Below are 18,301 nucleotides of genomic sequence, written 5' to 3'. Positions count from 1 at the left end.
GGGCCCGGGCCCGCCACGATCGCACCGAGAGGGGGGTGGGGGCGCACGGAGACACAGGATCCCGCTCTCGGCGGTAATTGAGGCCGCGGCTTTGCGGCCTTCTGCAGGCCTAAGCTTCCTTCTGTGAAGGCTGCAAAGCCGCGGCCTCAATTACCAGCGGGCGCCAGGTCACAATTTCTTGTCGCAATTGCGACTGGGCACACAGATTTTGTCGAGCTTTGGCATAGGTGATCACCCATGCGATCCGATTCTGGTGCGGTGCAAAAAAAGGGTCCTGTGCGAGTTTGTTTTGAATGCGATTTCAGCCTGTATGGCTGAAATCGTATCACACGGACATCGCATGTGATTTGCGGTGCGAATCACATGCGATCTCGCACAGCCCACCAGTGTGAACCGGCCCTCGACGAGTTAATTTGGGTCAAGCTGGCCCAAACAAATTATATCCGACACTTGGGGTACTGTCACATTGGGGCCACGTTAGTGCTAAAGGGCCGCTTGCTTTAGCGGCGCTGTTTAAGCGGCACTTTTCAGGCGGCTAGCGGGGCACTTTTAACCTAGCGGCCGAAGAAGGGGTTCAAAGTGCCCGTGTTGCGGCGCTTTTGAACCGCTTTTCAGCCGCTTCGGACGCACTGCACTGCCCATTCATTTCAATAGGGAGGGTGTTTTGGGAGCGCTGTATACAGTAATGGTCCTAATGTGTACGGACACATAGGAGAACATTGGGTCACATAGAATAGAATTGGGGGCACGTAGGAGAACATTGGGGGCACGTAGGAGAGAACATTGGGAGACGTAGGAGAGAACATTGGGAGACGTAGGAGAGGACATTGGAAAACGTAGGATACTACATTGGGGGACGTAGGAGAGAACATTGGGAGACGTAGGGGAGGACATTGGGAGACGTAGGTGAGGACGTTGGGAGACGTAGGAGAGAACATTGGGAGACGTAGGAGAGAACGTTGGGAGACGTAGGTGAGGACATTGGGAGACGTAGGTGAGGACATTGGGAGACGTAGGTGAGAACGTTGAGAGACGTAGGAGAGAACGTTGGGAGACGTAGGAGAGGACATTGGGAGACGTAGGAGAGGACATTGGGAGACGTAGGAGAGAACGTTGGGAGACGTAGGTGAGGACATTGGGAGACGTAGGTGAGAACGTTGAGAGACGTAGGAGAGAACGTTGGGAGACGTAGGAGAGGACATTGGGAGACGTAGGAGAGGACGTTGGGAGACGTAGGAGAGAACGTTGGGAGACGTAGGTGAGGACATTGGGAGACGTAGAAGAGGACGTTGGGAGACGTAGGAGAGGACGTTGGGAGACGTAGGAGAGGACGTTGGGAGACGTAGGAGAGGACGTTGGGAGACGTAGGAGAGGACGTTGGGAGACGTAGGGGAGGACATTGGGAGACGTAGGAGAGGACATTGGGAGACGTAGGAGAGGACATTGGGAGACGTAGGAGAGGACATTGGGAGACGTAGGAGAGAACATTGGAAAACGTAGGATACTACATTGGGGGACGTAGGAGAGAACATTGGGAGACGTAGGAGAGAACATTGGGAGACGTAGGAGAGGACATTGGAAAACGTAGGATACTACATTGGGGGACGTAGGAGAGAACATTGGGAGACGTAGGGGAGGACATTGGGAGACGTAGGAGAGCATTGGGGGCACGTAGGAGAGAACATTGGGAGACGTAGGAGAGAACATTGGGAGACGTAGGAGAGGACGTTGGGAGACGTAGGAGAGGACGTTGGGAGACGTAGGAGAGGACGTTGGGAGACGTAGGAGAGAACATTGGGAGACGTAGGAGAGGACATTGGGAGACGTAGGAGAGGACATTGGGAGACGTAGGGGAGGACATTGGGAGACGTAGGGGAGGACATTGGGAGACGTAGGAGAGGACATTGGGAGACGTAGGAGAACATTGGAGAACATAAAGCTGCTTCTATATGAAGAACACAAAAACTCCTGTAGAAGCCAAGATTTTTAAAGCCGGTGTGTATGGAGCCAAAGGACGCACTTCTCAGAGTGCTGGAAGAAAAATGTATTGGGAACTCGCAGGGAAGAGGATGAAGCTAAAAAAGGAAAGCCATACTTCTCTATTAAGGGATAAAATATGGAAATGTTCATGTATTGCAGAAATTTACTTTTTTTCCTGGAGATAGACTTTTAATAGTTGCATGTCATGCAGCACAATGTCACTTCCTGTCAGCACTATGTCACTTCCTGTCAGCACTATGTCACTTCCTGTCAGCACCATGTCACTTCCTGACAGCACTATGCCACTTCCTGTCAGCACTATGTCACTTCCTGTCAGCACTATGTCACTTCCTGTCCTGTGCTGATCTCCCTCTGTCTTCCAGAGCCTCTTGGCATATTGATAACTCCATGTCATTCATTTTAGCAGATAGACAACTCCATGTTTCTGAACAAAGTGAAGGAGCAGCTGATTCAGGAGAAGGGATGCAGCCTGAGCACACACTACCCCACGCTTCTGACCGTGCCGACGTCCGTGTCTTTGCCCGCTGGGATCAGTGTGGATGGAGAGAACAAGGTGGAGATCCATGGAATCCCGCACAGCCAAGCTTCTGTCACACAGAACATCACGGTCCTCCCGGTCCCCACCACGGGGATCATGACAGCAGGTAAGACCTTTCACTTCTGTTCTCTGATCAGAGACCCAAATTACAGCCGCTCCCTACCCTGACCTCCCTGTTCTCTTCTATTCATAATGTGAGGTGGTCAGTGTAGGGAAGGGAAGTCCTCCCTGACTACTTCCAGACCGTCTCCTGTAGCTTTACTGCTTCAGTGTGGCCCTGCTGCACTGGATTATAGATAGACGTTTGTGTGTATATATATATATATATATATATATATATATATATATATATACATATATATATATACATGCACATATACACAGTGGAACCTTGCATTACGAGCATAATCCGTTCAAGGAGAATGCTTGTAATCCAAATCTTGACTGCGACATTATGGCGGACACATCGGACACTTTTGACACATTTTTGGGACCATTGTCATTTTATACAGCGAGCAGTGCTATAAAAATGCACTGTTTACTGTGAAAATGACACTGGCAGGGAAGGGGTTAACCTGTAGGTGGTGCTGAAGGGGTTAAAGAGGATGTCCGCTGAAAAAAAATATTAAAAGTCAGCAGCTACAAATACTGCAGCTGCTGACACGGCGGAAATTTCAAAGTCAGGTAAATATACGTTGCTTTGCCCAGCCGTGACATTCTGCCGAGGTAAATGTACAGGAGCCAATGACTTGTTGGTATGGTTCCCCCTATCAAGATGGTTCCTGTAAGGACAGCGCAGGCGCAATCCTTGCCGACGGAAATCTCCTGAACCTCGGCCGGCATCCAGGCTCATTCCTTAACATACCCCTGTGAATTGGAGGATGTTAAAAAAAGAGCCAGGAGGCCGAGCGAGCGGAGCGAAGACGTGAGGCCGACTAGCCACTTACCTCAAATTCCACGTCGCCCTGGAGGTTCAGTGATTTCCGTCGGCAAGGATTGCGCCTGCGCAGTCCTTACAGGAACCATCTCGATAGCCGGAACCATATCGTCAGATCACCGGTCGGAATCCCGTAAAAGTTGATTCTTTAGGAAAGGGATATTTCTGGGGTGAAACTTTGATATGTAAAGCCCAACAATAAAAAAACTATTTTTTTTTAATTTATTTTTTGTTGTTGTGAAGTGTGTTTGATGTTGCCGCCGCCGCCATGTTGGATTCTGATTTTGTGATTTGTTCTTTGCTCTCTACACAGCCGGCCTGGTGATCACTTCTCCTTCTGGATCTCTGGTAACCACCCCGTCCTCATCGGGCCAGGCGTTCCCCATCTCTGCCCCGTCTACCATGATCGTATCCACTCTGCCCGGCACACAGACCCTACAAGTCGTGTCTGAGCTCACCAAGGCCAAGCTTGCAGAAATGGGAGAAGGGGGCCACCAAAAGACGGGACGTGGCCGTAAGAAGAAGCGGATCCCGGAACCCACACTACCGGAGCTACATGACCCCTATGACCTGTCTAATGAAGATGACGACGATCACCCTAAAGATGGGAAGATGTACAGGTGGGGATCGGTATTACTGCAATGTGTACACACAATAAAAGGGAAGCAAATGGTACAAGCCCAAAGTCCGGTAAAGCTGCATGGCCAGAGGGTACAATATTGTAAGCCCGGGTTGACATTGCCGCGACTTCCACGTGGCTTTGACTCCAGCATCCCTGTGTGACTTCCACGTGACTTGAGCAATGGCTGTCAATGGCATAATTTCAGAAAGTACCGTATTCAGCTTCATATAGCGCGCCCCGGCTTCATATAGCGCGCACCCCCAACCTGGAAGGGAAATTTCAGGAAAAAAAGAAAATACTTAGTTTGAATGCCCCACGTCTGTGTCTTGCCCGGCGTCCATTGGCGGCCTTTTCCGGCGTATGTCTGCGGCCCTGGTGGTGTCCTCCCCGCTTCTCTCGCACTGTTTGAGTCGATCCCCGCTTCTCGCCGCCGACATATACCGAGCGCAGTACACTCGGGCACGCTCAGCCACACTCGTCTCCTCTCGCATAAAGGCTAGGAGGTGGCACATGGCGTGACCGCGAGCGGAGCCGAGCCTGGCCGAGTGTACTGCGCTCGGTATATGTCGGCGGCGCCATTCAAACACAGCGCGGGTATCGGCGTATATCGCGCACCCACGATTTTCCCCTCATTTTAAGGGGAAAAAAGTGCGCGGTATACACCGACAAATACGGTAATTTCTGTACTACTTTTTGCGATTTCGGACTGCGATTTACATTGACATCTGTGCAGAAACCCGCACACATGTCTGTGAAATCGGGACTGACATGCGGGAGTGAAATCGTGTGCGTTCAGCTGAAAACTCGCACGGCTTCATTCCTGCAGCTCAGTGCGATCCTTGGCTGAATCCGACATCCCTGCGCGGCTTCATCGCAGCTTGCATGCAACAGAAGTCAATGCAAGTTCTATTTGAAATCGCACCAAAGTAGTGCAGGAACCTGCGACCTGAGCCACACCGATTAGAACGGCTCCATTGCAGTTAATGGGGCGCGATTTGACTTTGAACTCGTAAGTCACAGCAGTGTGAACCGGGGCTTAGTGTTCTAATGGATGGTGGCAACGCTGGTCATCTTACCCACAGTGCACGGGTGGGTGCTCGAACTGTGACAGCCCAGGTCATCCTGTGACAGCCTAGGTCATCCGCCCACCATCCAGTGACAGCCGAGGTAATCCTGTGACCGCCCAGGTCACCCGCCCACCATCCTGTGACCGCCGAGGTCATCCTGTGACAGCCTAGCTCAACTGACCACCATGCGGTGACAGCCGAGGTCATCCTGTGACCGCCCAGGTCACCCGCCCACCCTCCTGTGACTGCCGAGGTCATCCTGTGACTGCCGAGGTCATCCTGTGACTGCCGAGGTCATCCTGTGACTGCCGAGGTCATCCGCCCACTATCTTGTGACAGCCCAGGTCATCCTGTGACAGCCCAGGTCATCCGCCCACCATCTTGTGACAGCCGAGGTCATCCGACCACCATCTTGTGACAGCCGAGGTCATCCGACCACCATCCGATGACAGCCGAGGTCATCCTGTGACAGCCCAGGTCATCCGCCCACCATCCTGTGACAGCCCAGGTCATCCGCCCACCATCCTGTGACAGCCCAGGTCATCCGCCCACCATCCTGTGACAGCCGAGGTCATCCTGTGACCGCCCAGGTCACCCGCCCACCCTCCTGTGACTGCCGAGGTCATCCTGTGACTGCCGAGGTCATCCTGTGACTCCCGAGGTCATCCTGTGACTCCCGAGGTCATCCGCCCACTATCTTGTGACAGCCCAGGTCATCCTGTGACAGCCCAGGTCATCCGCCCACCATCTTGTGACAGCCGAGGTCATCCGACCACCATCCGATGACAGCCGAGGTCATCCTGTGACAGCCCAGGTCATCCGCCCACCATCCTGTGACAGCCCTGGTCATCCGCCCACCATCCTGTGACAGCCCAGGTCATCCGCCCACCATCCTGTGACCGCCCAGGTCACCCGCCCACCATCTTGTGACAGCCGAGGTCATCCGACCACCATCCGATGACAGCCGAGGTCATCCTGTGACAGCCCAGGTCATCCGCCCACCATCCTGTGACAGCCCAGGTCATCCGCCCACCATCCTGTGACAGCCCAGGTCATCCGCCCACCATCCTGTGACAGCCCAGGTCATCCGCCCACCATCCTGTGACAGCCCAGGTCATCCTGTGACAGCCCAGGTCATCCGCCCACCATCCTGTGACAGCCCAGGTCATCCTGTGACAGCCCAGGTCATCCGCCCACCATCCTGTGACCGTCCACCATCCTATGAGTAAAATAGTTAAAATAGCGGATGCCTGGAAGACATTGACCTGGAGCAAATCGGGAATAGTTACTTCATTTTCTCTGCGGTTGTTCTGGGTCTTTGTCTTTTGAATGTATAGAATCAGGATTCAGTCAGGTAACTAGGAAATTGGAATCCTTTGTATTGCTCTCAGCATGTGCCATTCAGCGTGATCACTTGTTTTATTATGTAACTACACCAGTTTGCCTCCAGAGCTAACACTCTACCCGTTTTGTGTGTTGCAGATGCCGCATGTGCTCAATCACCTTCTTTTCCAAGTCGGAGATGCAGATTCACTCAAAGTCGCATACAGAGGCCAAGCCCCACAAGTGCCCGCATTGCTCGAAAACCTTCGCCAACAGCTCCTACTTGGCCCAGCACGTGCGCATCCACTCGGGGGCCAAACCTTACACCTGCAGCTATTGTCAGAAAGCCTTCCGCCAGCTCTCCCACCTCCAGCAGCACACACGGTAAGACAAGCTGGGGATTTGGTCCAAGGACGGGCCTTGGGCTGGAAATATAGAAAGGGAGGGAAATAGATCAGTTCTTTTAATTCTGCCCAATTCAATTCAAGTAGATTATAGATAAATATGAACGTTTGTTGTTGTATTATGATCTTCTGTACTGATGTATTAGCTTGTTGAGTATTGTCACATGACACATACATGATCACCATTTTCATCATATATGTTCGCTTTACCTCCTATTTACTCCTGTAGGCCAACAAACATGACTGGGCAGTTCTTTCTGTAGTAACGTGTAGAGCGAGAATAGGAAATCTGCGCCCATTCAGCTTCTGAGGAACCGCAGGATCCCGTTGCCTGCTACCATATTTTAACTCTTAATTGGCTTACAGAATTTTCTCTTTTTGATGCACTTTTATTGACTAGGGCATATGTAAGACCCCTTTCACACTGGGTCGCTTTGCAGGCGCTATAACGCTAAAAATAGCAACTGCAAAGCGACCTGAAACAGCCGCTGTTGTGTCTCCAGTGTCAAATCCCCGAGGGCTCTCGCACTGGAGCGGTGCGCTAGCAGGACGGTAAAAAAAAAGTCCTGCTAGCCGCATCTTTCGAGCGGTGTGTGTATACCGCTCCTCCTCCGCTCCTGCCCATTGAAATCAATGGGGCACACGGCTAGATCACCGGTGACTTGTCGAGTATGGTTCCTGTAAGAACTGCGCAGGCGCAATCCTTGCCGACGTAAATCTCCGAATCTCGGCCGGCATCCAGGCTCATTCCTCAACATCCCCGTGGATTGGAGGATGTTAAAAAAAGAGCCAGGAGGCCGAGCGAGCATAGCGAGCCGTCCGAGCATAGCGAGCCGTCTGAGCGAAGCAAGGGCGTGAGGCCGACTGGCCACTTACCTCAAATTCCACGTCGCCCTGGAGGATCGGTGATTTCAGTCGGCAAGGATTGCGCCTGGAACCATCTCGATAGCTGGAACCGCATCGTTGGATCACTGGCAAAGCTCCTCTGCAGAGGTGCTTTGTGGTGGTTTTTACAGTTTCTCGGCCACCAGCGGTGGTAAAAGGACACCCCGCTAGCGGCAGATTAGCCTGCGAAATTGGCATTAAAGCGCCGCTAAAAATGACGATTTAACGCCGACCCCCGCCCCAGCATGAAAGGGGCCTTAGAGTATTCTGGAACAGGAGCACCACAACCTCGTTTCCCAATACTATCTTCACATTCTCTACACAAGCAGAATTACTTGTGTACCTGATAACCCGAAAAAAAAACACAGAAATCAAAGTCTACACTAGAAGTCTTTCACCTTTTAGGTTATACTGCCCCCTACAGGAGGATTGGATAATGGCTAATAAAAGAAAGAGCCTTCCCTGCATGCATTAGGCTCGCTGTTTTGGCCGACATTGCTAAAAATCACGCGGCCCCTCTGCTCCTAGAATCTGTTCCGTCAACGGCCACTTCTTCTGCCCTTTTGGCTGACCTTTTTACTGCCATCATGAGAGGATTTGTGGCCTAAAATCATCCAGTTATTTGTGGACCTGGGTCTCTACTCTTTCCCGCCGTGGGAGGGGGGCCGTCTTGGGCTGACCTACAGATATTTTTTTTATTTTAATTTTTTTATTCACAGTGTGCAGGGACTGAGCAAGCGGAGGTTCACGGGGCGGATCATTACTGATCCGCCCCATGTGAAAGGGGCCTTAGAAAAGATTGTTTGCATTGGGGAGCTAGATCATGTATTCCAAGATGGCCTTTGGTCTCTCAAACTAGAGATTGCACCCCCTATCTTCCATAATGTGGTCATCGGCTAGCAGTGCACATTGGGCCTTACAGTTCCTCAGTAGCATGAAGGATGTCGGTTTCCTGGGCTTGTGTTTTAATTAGCCACGTGCAGCAAGATTTCCGATTCAGATGCCGTGCGAGGTTCACAAAGAAACGAGGAGCTGACGGTGACGGCGCACGCTTTCAGCAACTTTTATCCCCCCCACCTGAATACTGGGCTGTGCTTCTAAGGCATTCGCACTCGCTGGTGCGGTGTCTCTCATCCCCTCAGCACTTGCTGGTAGTGTCAGCTTGTTCCCTCCCTTCCTTGGAGCCCTTTCACACTAGAAAAGCACCGCTGCCGAATCGCTTTTCAGGTGCTTCGGCAGCACTGCCCACTCGTTTTTTTTTTAATGGGCAGGGGCGGTGAAGGAGGGGGTGCATACAGCGCTCCTCCACCGCCCCAAAGATGCCGCTTGCAGAACTTTTTGTAACTTCCTGCTAGTGCAACCGCGCCTGAAAAAAAGCTCGAGTGTGAAAGAGGTCTTAGACATTTCTCATGTCCCATCACTCACTACGATGAGTTGCCTCACCAGTCAGTTAGAGCCCTTTCACACTGGGGCGGCGTCGTGGTAAAGTGCCGCTATTTTTAGCGTTGTTTTTGCAGGGGGGGACAGTAAAACCTTGGTTTGAGAGTAACTTGGTTTGAGAGCGTTTTGCAAGACAAACAAAATATTTTAATACATTTTGCCTTGATATACAAGCGATGTCTTGATATAAGAGTAGCGTCATGTCACAACTATAAAAGAGAAGAGAGGAGCCTCTAAGTGTAGTAATATGGTTACATTTTTAATGAAGGGACAACATTTAGCAACTTATTGCTACACTTAGGCCCCGTACACACGTCCGAGAAACTCGACAGGCAAAACGCATCGTTTTTCTCGACGAGTTTCTCGTTCGGCTGTCAAAAAACTTGTCGAGCCAAATTTTCCCATTGCCCAACGAGGAAATAGAGAACATGCTCTCTATTTGGCTCGATGAGTTTCCCGACGGGTTTCTCGGTGAAAAGTGTACACACGACCGGTTTTCTCGGCAGAATACGTCTCCCATCGAGTTTCTTGCTGGATTCTGCCGAGAAACTCGGTCGTGTGTACGCCGCCTTAGAGGCGCCTCTCTTCTCTTCTATACTCTGGAGTTCCTGCGGGATTTTGCTTCTAATTTCCTTATAAAGGCTTCCATTTGTGGACATTTTCTGGTCACACAACCAATCACATCGCTATAATCTTTTTATATGGACGATAAACGGAAGGACTTGTGAATAAATGGTTGTGGAACAAATCATTTGAATTTCCATTATTTCTTATGGGGAAATTTGCTTTGATATACAAGTGCTTTGGATTACAACCATGTTTCCAGAACTAATTATGCTCGCAATCCAAGGTTTTACTTTATTCGCTTTTAACCCCCCGCTAGCGGTCAAAAAGGGTTAGAACCACAAGCAAAGCGCACGTTGCCAGCGGTTCGGCCGCGCTGCCCATTCATTTCAATGGACTAGAGCGGTGGAGGAGGGGTGTACACACACCGCTCCAAAGCAGCAGCTCGCAGTTTTTTATTTTTCTTTTCCGTTCATGGACGGACACAGCAGCAATTGACCTTAGGGTATTATCCTCCCTTTTAGGAGATTAACTAGACAGAAAACGGCACGTTAAGTGTTAAAACACTTTGCACAGTACAGTACCTCCCAGGGGGCGGGTCCCCCGGGTACATCCCTCTCTCTCTCTGCCTCATGCAGCCCCAGTTTTTTTCTGCCTAGCGTTAGGAGAAGACATGGCTCTTCTGGGCCCATGTGCTCTGGAGGTTTTTTTTTTTCTGCGATTTTGTCGCTTTTATTTTTACTGCATTTTCGGATCCTGGGATCTACAATCAACTGCCGACTGGGTGACAGGCTGGATCCTCGATCCTTTTAGTCCCCCCATGTTCGGCCATCGAGCGTGTGCCGGCCTTTAGCTACGCGCTGGGCCGTCCACAACATGCCCCGTTTCTCAAGGGCACACATATGACCGGTCTCTACGTCCGTGTCACAGTGTGACATGACTTGGGGTTTTCACACTGAGACTGCAGGGGAGGGGCGTTTTTCATGGGCGATATTTTTAGCCCAAAAGTGCCTGAAAAGCGCCTCGGTGTGAAAGGGGTCTAAGGATGTGATGTGGGAGGAGCAGACAAACGTCCGCAAGTACTGAACACTCCGCAGCTTGGCATTCGGGCAAAGCGGGTGCAATAAAAGTTGCCTCTGGGTGCCTTCACTTTATACTTGACAGCAGCTCCCCCCCCCTTAAAGAGACAGACCACAATAGATGAATGTAGCAGATTTGGCGCGATGGGAATCTTGCTGTACGTGGCTATCATTGGAGGGTGTAAGATAAGTGATATTGATGTGATGTTGTGTAGATTGTACACAGGGAGCGTTTCCATTCAGACATTGTGTCTCCTAACCTTTCCATGTGCCTTCTATATATTGTCATGTGTGTCACACATACAGGATGCGTTGTTTCTGTTTATCACGTGTGTGTCGTCCTTCATGTGTCATGTGATCCTGAGCTGCTCTTCATTGTGTCTAATATAGAGATGATCCTCGTTTCCTTCCACGCTGCTTCTCCATAGCTCCCCTCCCCCGCTGTCCTCTGTTATCTGCTCCTATCTGCCTTTTTCTTCACTGTCATAGGAGCCTCCTTCCCAGAAGATGAATATATATATATATATTATACACGGATCAATAACTGAACTATCTGCTACGTGACAGTCCAAGTAACAGAACCAGAAATACACCAGACTTTGTAGCTGTCCAGCAGTGCCGTAGAATGTCAGGATTCAAACACATTTAGGCGACTTTCACACTGGGGCGTCGGCGGTAAAGTGCCGATATTTTAACCACTTAAAGCGGTGGTTCACCCTCAATAACAACATTTTAGCATTAAATTAAGCATAGTAGCGCGAGCTACAGTATGCCTTTATTTATTTTTTTTGCCCCGTACTCCCTGTTTAATCCTATAGTGAAGATTCCGACTCCCCGCGGGGAATGGGCGTTCCTATCCAGAGGGAAGAGCATTGACGGCCGGCTATGGCGCGTCACGCTCCCCGAAGATAGCCGGAATAGGTCTCGGCTCTTCACGGCGCTATACGGCGCCTGCGCACAGACTATGCGCAGGCGCCGTGAAGAGCCAAGTCCTATTTCGGCTATTTCCGGAGAAGCGTGACGGGCCAGAGCCGGCCGTCAATCATCTTCCCTCTGGATAGGAACGCCCATTCCCCGCGGGGAGCCGGAATCTTCACTATAGGATTACACTGTGAGTACGGGGCAAAAAAATAAAAATAAAGGCATACTGTAGCTCGCGCTACTATGCTTAATTTAATGCTAGAAAAAAATAATAATAATTTATAGGGTGAACTCCCTCTTTAAGACCCGGACCAAAATGCAGCTAATGGACCACCCCTTTTTGCGATTCGGCACTACGTCGCTTTAACTGACAATTGCGCGGTCGTGCGACGTGGCTCCCAAACAAAATTGGCGTCCTTTTTCCCCCACAAATAGAGCTTTCTTTTGGTGGTATTTGATCACCTCTGCGGTTTTTATTTTTTGCGCTATAAACAAAAATAGAGCGACAATTTTGAAAAAAATGCAATATTTTTTACTTTTCTCTATAATAAATATCCCCCAAAAATATATAAAAAAACACATTTTTCCCTCAGTTTAGGCCGATACGTATTCTTCTACATATTTTTGGTAAAAAAAAAATCGCAATAAGCGCTTATTGATTGGTTTGCGCAAAATTTATAGCGTTTACAAAATAGGGGATCGTTTTTATTGCATTTTTATTATTTATTTACTTACTTTATTATTTATTTATTTTTTACTAGTAATGGCGGCGATCAGCGATTTTTTTTTTTTTTTTTTTTTCTCGTGACTGCGACATTATGGCGGACACTTCGGACAATTTTGACCCATTTTTGGGACCATTGTCATTTTCACAGCAAAAAATGCATTTAAAATGCACTATTACTGTGAAAATGACAATTGCAGTTTGGGAGTTAACCACAGGGGGGCGCTGATGGGGTTATGTATGACCTCATCTGTGTTTCCAACTGTAGGGGGGTGTGGCTGTAGGTGTGACGTCATCGATTGTGATTCCCTATATAAGGGAACACACGATCGATGACGGCGCCACAGTGAAGATCGGGGAAGGTGTGTTTACACACAGCTCTCCCCGTTCTTCAGCTCCGGGGACCGATCGCGGGTCTCCAGCGGCGATCAGGTCCGCGAGTCCCGCGGTCACGGAGCTTTGGAACGGGTCGCGGGCGTGCACCCACGGCTGGGCATTATACAATCACATACAGGTACGTGATTGTTCCCAGCTGTGCCATTCTGCCGACGTATATCGGCGTTAGGCGGTCCTTTTCAGGGCACTAGCGGGGCGCTTTTAACCCCTGTTAGCGTTAAAACCGCCTGCAAAGCACCACTGCAGCTGCGTGTTTCCAGCGGTTCGGAGCAGCTACCCATCGATTTCATTGGGCAGGGGTTCTTTAGAAGCGGTGTATTCCCCCGTTTCTACAGCGCCTCAAAGATGCGGCTAGCAGGACTTTTTTGGAGCGTCGCTCTCCAGTGTGAAAACCCTTTGGGATATCACACTGGAGTGAAAGGAGCGGCTCTTTCAGGGCGCTTTGCAGGCGTTATTTTTAGTGCTATATCCCCAGCCTTAAGACCCCTTTCACACTGGGGCGTTTTTCAGGCACTTTAGCGTTAAAAAAAGCGCCAGTGAAGTGCCTGAAAGAAGCTTCATCTGCAATCTCAATGTGAAAGGCCGAGTGCTTTCACACTAAAGCGCATGAAAAACGCCCCAGTGTGAAAGGGGTCTTAGCGTTAAAAGAAACGCCTTTAAAGCGCCTGAAAGAAGCCTCAATATGAAAGCCCGAGTGCTTTCACACTGAGGCGCTGCGCTGGCAGGGGACGTAAAAAAAAGTCCTGCAAGCAGCTTCTTTGCAGCGCTTTAGGAGTGTGTTGAATACACGGCTCCTAAAACCCCCTTCCCATTGAGGGAGCCTTTTTAACGCCAGAGCACCTGAAAAACGCCCCAGTGTGAAAGGGGTCTTGGTGGCGCTTTACCAGCGTTTTTGGGCGCTGGCAGTGTAAAAGGGCTCTGAAAGCACTCAGGGCTTTCACATTGGGATTGCAGGTGAGGCTTCTTTCATGCGCTTTACAGGCTCTTTTTTTTATTTTTTTTTTTTTTTATGCCAAAGCGCCTGAGAAATGCCCCAGTGTGAAAGGGGTCTTAATTTATCAGATGAATACTAATAATATGAGTGTTCTCCGCATATATCACAGCATTGCTCTTTACAGCCGCATCCTTCCAGCTTCAGGTTTCATTAGGTTATATCTTTGTTCTTTCTGCACATGTGCTGTTTACATAAAGATATATATATAAAAAAAAAAAATAATAATCTGGCATGGCTTATAATTCATAAATGAAAGTAATGCTTAAAGTGGAGTTTCGCCTGCAAAAAAAATAATAATAAAAGTCAGCAGCTACAATTACTGCAGCCTTTTAGGGCCAGTTCACAGCAGATGCAGGTCTGCACCAACACAGTGCGTTGCGGTCAGTTTCTGCATCGGAATCTGACCGCATGGTGTGAATTTGAGCCACTGGAATACGTGGAAAACGCTGCGCTTGCATTTTTAGTGCAGAAAAAAAAACGGAAAATTGTATACTCGCCTTTCCGTAATTTTCCATTCCTGACGCATCTTCATAGCAGCACACACTGGGTTGTGACTCCGCCCCCAGTGTGTGCTGCCATGAATGCGTCAGGAATTTTTTTTTTTTTTGCACGGACCTGCGTCTAGTGTACACTGGCCCTTAATATATGGACACTTACCTGTCCAGGGTGCCCACGATGTCCTCACCTGAAGCAGACCCGTCCCTCGGCTCCGAGGTGGAGGTGCCGAGAATTGTCCCCCGGCGGATTTTGCCCGCTCTGTCCTGCGCAGGCGCAGCGGACCTCCGAAAATTGTGCCACACGCTGGCGCACGCTCCCGATGTTCGCTCCACTCTGCAAGGGGGGGCGGGTGTATTACAATTATATCGTGTAAGGGGGGCGGATGCCACAAACTCCCCCATCAACAGTGCAAAACTCGTCCTTCTTTTCATACACCCGCCCCCCCCCCTGCAAATCCATTTGTAGGTGCGCATTCCATGAGTGAATCCTTCAGCATTGTTCTTCTGTTTATGGGCACCTTTGTACAGTTTAGTGTCTGCAGTTCCCTTGTTTGGCCACATGGCTCTTTTTCCGAATGGTCTTCCTGCCTCTTTCTCACCCTGCCCTGGCCTGGCTTCATCTTTGCTGCTGTTACCCACAATCCCCTGTGGCTCTGCTTCCCCCTCGCCTGCCATGGCCTTTGTTTCCCTGCATTGTGTGTGCCGTGCTTTCCTTCCTCTTGGCTTATTGTATATATAGTATAGATGTAGAGCCATCTCTAGTCTTTCCAGTGTTTGTGTGTTTTCCCAGCATTCCTGAAACTCCTTTCTCATCCATCCATCCCCATATCCCGTCCCCCCCCTCATAGACGCAACATGAATGTCTTCTCTTTTTTGATTCTTCTAATTTGCTGCTTATCCTTTTTTTTTTACCAACACCTTTCTTCCCCCCAATATTAGAGGTGCAACATTCACTGTGCGCACACTTATTATTTCCCCCCTTCACTGGACACGATAAGTACTTACCTCACACAGGAATAGACTATGCACCACAAGCACTGCCTTCACTGCCGCCAAATACACCAACCCCCGGGGCACCGCAGGGTCTAGCACAGTCATTACCGATCGCCTGGGACCTGTCACGTGTCCCAGGCGATCGCCTACAGGGAGGGGCTGCCAAAAGGCGATTACGTTTTTCGCCTTTGCAGCCCCTCGGCGGAGGGAGGAAGTGGGACAGGAAGTCCCACTCCTCCTGAAGCCCCCACTCCCCCCCCCCCCAAAATGTGGCAAGCCAGGGGGCGAGGAGTGGATTAAGCGGAAGTTCCATTTTTGGGTGGAACTCTGCTTTAAAGTGATTGGCTTTGTTTTTTATTTTTTTAAATAAACATTTCATACTTGCCTCCACTGTGCAGTTAGTTTTGCACAAATAGGCCCCGATCCTCCTCCTCCTGGGTTCCCCTCGGGGGGAGGGGGTTTATCTTGCGGGGCGTGCTCCAGAGTCCAGCATTTGCGTCCATAGACGCGGAATGTAGGACTCGGCCCCTGGCGCCCACTTCATTGGATTTGATTGACGGCCAATGGCTGCCCTGCTATCAATTTAGCCAACAAACAGCCGGGACCCACCGTGCAGAGAGGAAGAGCGTGTCGCTGCCGAGGGAATGAAGGGGCTCAGGTGAGTAAAACGGGGGGGGCGGTTATTGCCAGAAGTTTTTTCACCTTAAAGCAGAGTTCCACCCAAAAATGAATATTCCACTTTAAGGGAAGGTGACCCCCCTGATATGCCACATTTGACATGTCATTTTTTTGGGGCCACTGGGGAGACCTTTTGGAGCCACTGGGGAGACCTTTTAGAGCCACTGAGGAGACCTTTTGGTGCCACCGGGGGGGACCTTTTGGTGCCACCGGGGGGGACCTTTTGGTGCCACCGGGGGGGACCTTTTGGTGCCACCGGGGGGGACCTTTGGAGCGCCACCGGGGGGACCTTTGGAGCGCCACCGGGGGGACCTTTGGAGCGCCACCGGGGGGACCTTTGGAGCGCCACCGGGGGGACCTTTGGAGCCCCACCGGGGAGACCTTTGGAGCCCCACCGGGGAGACCTTTGGAGCCCCACCGGGGAGACCTTTGGAGCCCCACCGGGGAGACCTTTGGAGCCCCACTGGGGAGACCTTCGGAAACACTCCGTTCCAGAGTGTTTCCAAGTGTCTACAGTGCCCCCCCCACCTCTGTGGAACGAATTATCTGAGTTTCCATTGATTCCTATGGGGAAACTCGCTTTAATATATAAGTGCTTTGGATTACAAGCATTATGCTCATAATTCAAGGTACTACTGTGTGTGTGTGTGTGTGTGTGTGTGTGTGTGTGTATGTATGTATGTATGTATATATATATATATATATATATATATATATATATATATATATATATATATATATATATATATATATATATATATATATATAATTTTTGATCAGATCACAGTAATTATGCTGCATCTGTTCAGATCTGAACGGACATCATCTGCTGATCGATCTTTTGGGGGGAGGAGTCAGTTGATGATCGGTTAGTGCCGGGCACGTCTGTTTTGATATCCACCCTTTTAAGGTCTTTAGATATGTAAGTACGTGTGTTTTGCCCAATCAAGGAAGGATTTCTGGACAGCCGCATTTATTGTAAAATAAAAAACACAGGATACATGCCACGGCAAACGGGGTGCAAGCCGACGCGTTTCACACTAAACTTTAGTGCTTAATCATAGCTGTGTTTTGCCCATGCAGCAAGGAAGAGAAGTCCCGTGTGAGCTCCAAGACATGGCACAGATTTGTAGTAAACGGATTGGCTGTCCGGGGGGGGGGGTGAAGTCCGGGCGGGTGAAGTCCGGCAGTGTTTGGCTCACATGCACCACCAGTAAAGTCACACTAGGACACACGTTCATATCACACCACGCACACGCCCCTTTGTGTATACTGACGGCTGTAGAAGATTCTCTGTGCGATTTGCTTCCACACCCAACCGTTGTGTTGTCCTGGCAGGATCCATACGAAGGTGCATAATGTGGTGACCAAGCCCCACAAGTGCCCGTACTGCTCCAAATCCTTCGCCAACCGCTCCTACCTGACTCAGCACGTGCGCATCCACTCAGGTGTCAAGCCGTACAACTGCCGCTTCTGTCTGAAGGCCTTCCGCCAGCTCTCTCACCTCCAGCAACACACACGGTAAGAGGGCCGGAGGAGAGAGCTGGGGGAGCCCCCGACACCAGCATGTGCCCTTCCCCCCCCCCCCTCCTCCCTTCCCTTTCCCCCTCCCACCTAACAAAGTACAAAGTCTCAGCTCCACATCTTCTACTTGTTCATCCTCTGTAGACTTTAGAGGGGGGGGGGGCTCATCCAGGGCTGGATCAATCCCAGGGAGATAGTCTACCCCCCCCCCCTCCCCGACTGGCCCAGCAGGGTGACTGTGCTACCTTAATCAGTAGAGACCAGTGGTGGTTGCCATTGCTGACCACCTGAAAATACAAATTGCCTGACTGTCATACTTGATCCTCCTAGTTCAGTATGTTTCCAGCCCCTGACCTGAAACAAACTTACAGATAAGGACAGGTATGTGATTAAGATAGTGCTGAGGCTCCTGTGTGTCTTGTATGGCAGGTGTACTGTAAGGAGACCCCGTCGGGTGTCTATATGAGGTCCATGCAGTAGAATTGCACTCACCACCTCTATAGCTGCCCATGCCTCTTAATTTTCCCTCTGTTTCAGCCTGTCCATAAGTACACCGCCATGCTTCACAGTTGCTTAATTTTGTCCCTATGTTACTTCAGGACACAGCGGTGGTGTAATTGGTTGGAGGACTGAACTGTGGTGTGCCGGGGGACACAGGAATCCGACACTCCCAAAAGAGTGCAGAATCTGGTGCAGCTGTCCACGGTAGCCAAT

The 18,301-nt window shown here is 50.2% G+C and overlaps 1 protein-coding gene across 9 annotated transcripts in view; it reads left to right on the top strand.

The window, feature by feature from the left end:
• ZNF384 (zinc finger protein 384) overlaps positions 1-18,301 on the top strand; it is a 68,759-nt gene that overhangs the window by 36,227 nt on the left and 14,231 nt on the right. For 4 of the 9 annotated variants that reach the window (XM_040361176.1, XM_040361178.1, XM_040361171.1 and 1 more), the window contains 4 exons: positions 2,405-2,645; positions 3,790-4,096; positions 6,648-6,872; positions 17,402-17,584. In XM_040361176.1, coding sequence (XP_040217110.1) covers positions 2,405-2,645; positions 3,790-4,096; positions 6,648-6,872; positions 17,402-17,584 — 956 coding nt within the window. The remainder of the gene's footprint in view (positions 1-2,404; positions 2,646-3,789; positions 4,097-6,647; positions 6,873-17,401; positions 17,585-18,301) is intronic. The other 5 variants (XM_040361177.1, XM_040361173.1, XM_040361175.1 and 2 more) reach the window with 3 other exon arrangements.

Source organism: Rana temporaria, chromosome 8 (genome assembly GCF_905171775.1).
Source record: "Rana temporaria chromosome 8, aRanTem1.1, whole genome shotgun sequence".
NCBI lineage: Eukaryota > Metazoa > Chordata > Amphibia > Anura > Ranidae > Rana > Rana temporaria.
This window is presented reverse-complemented; position numbering and strand designations above follow the sequence as displayed.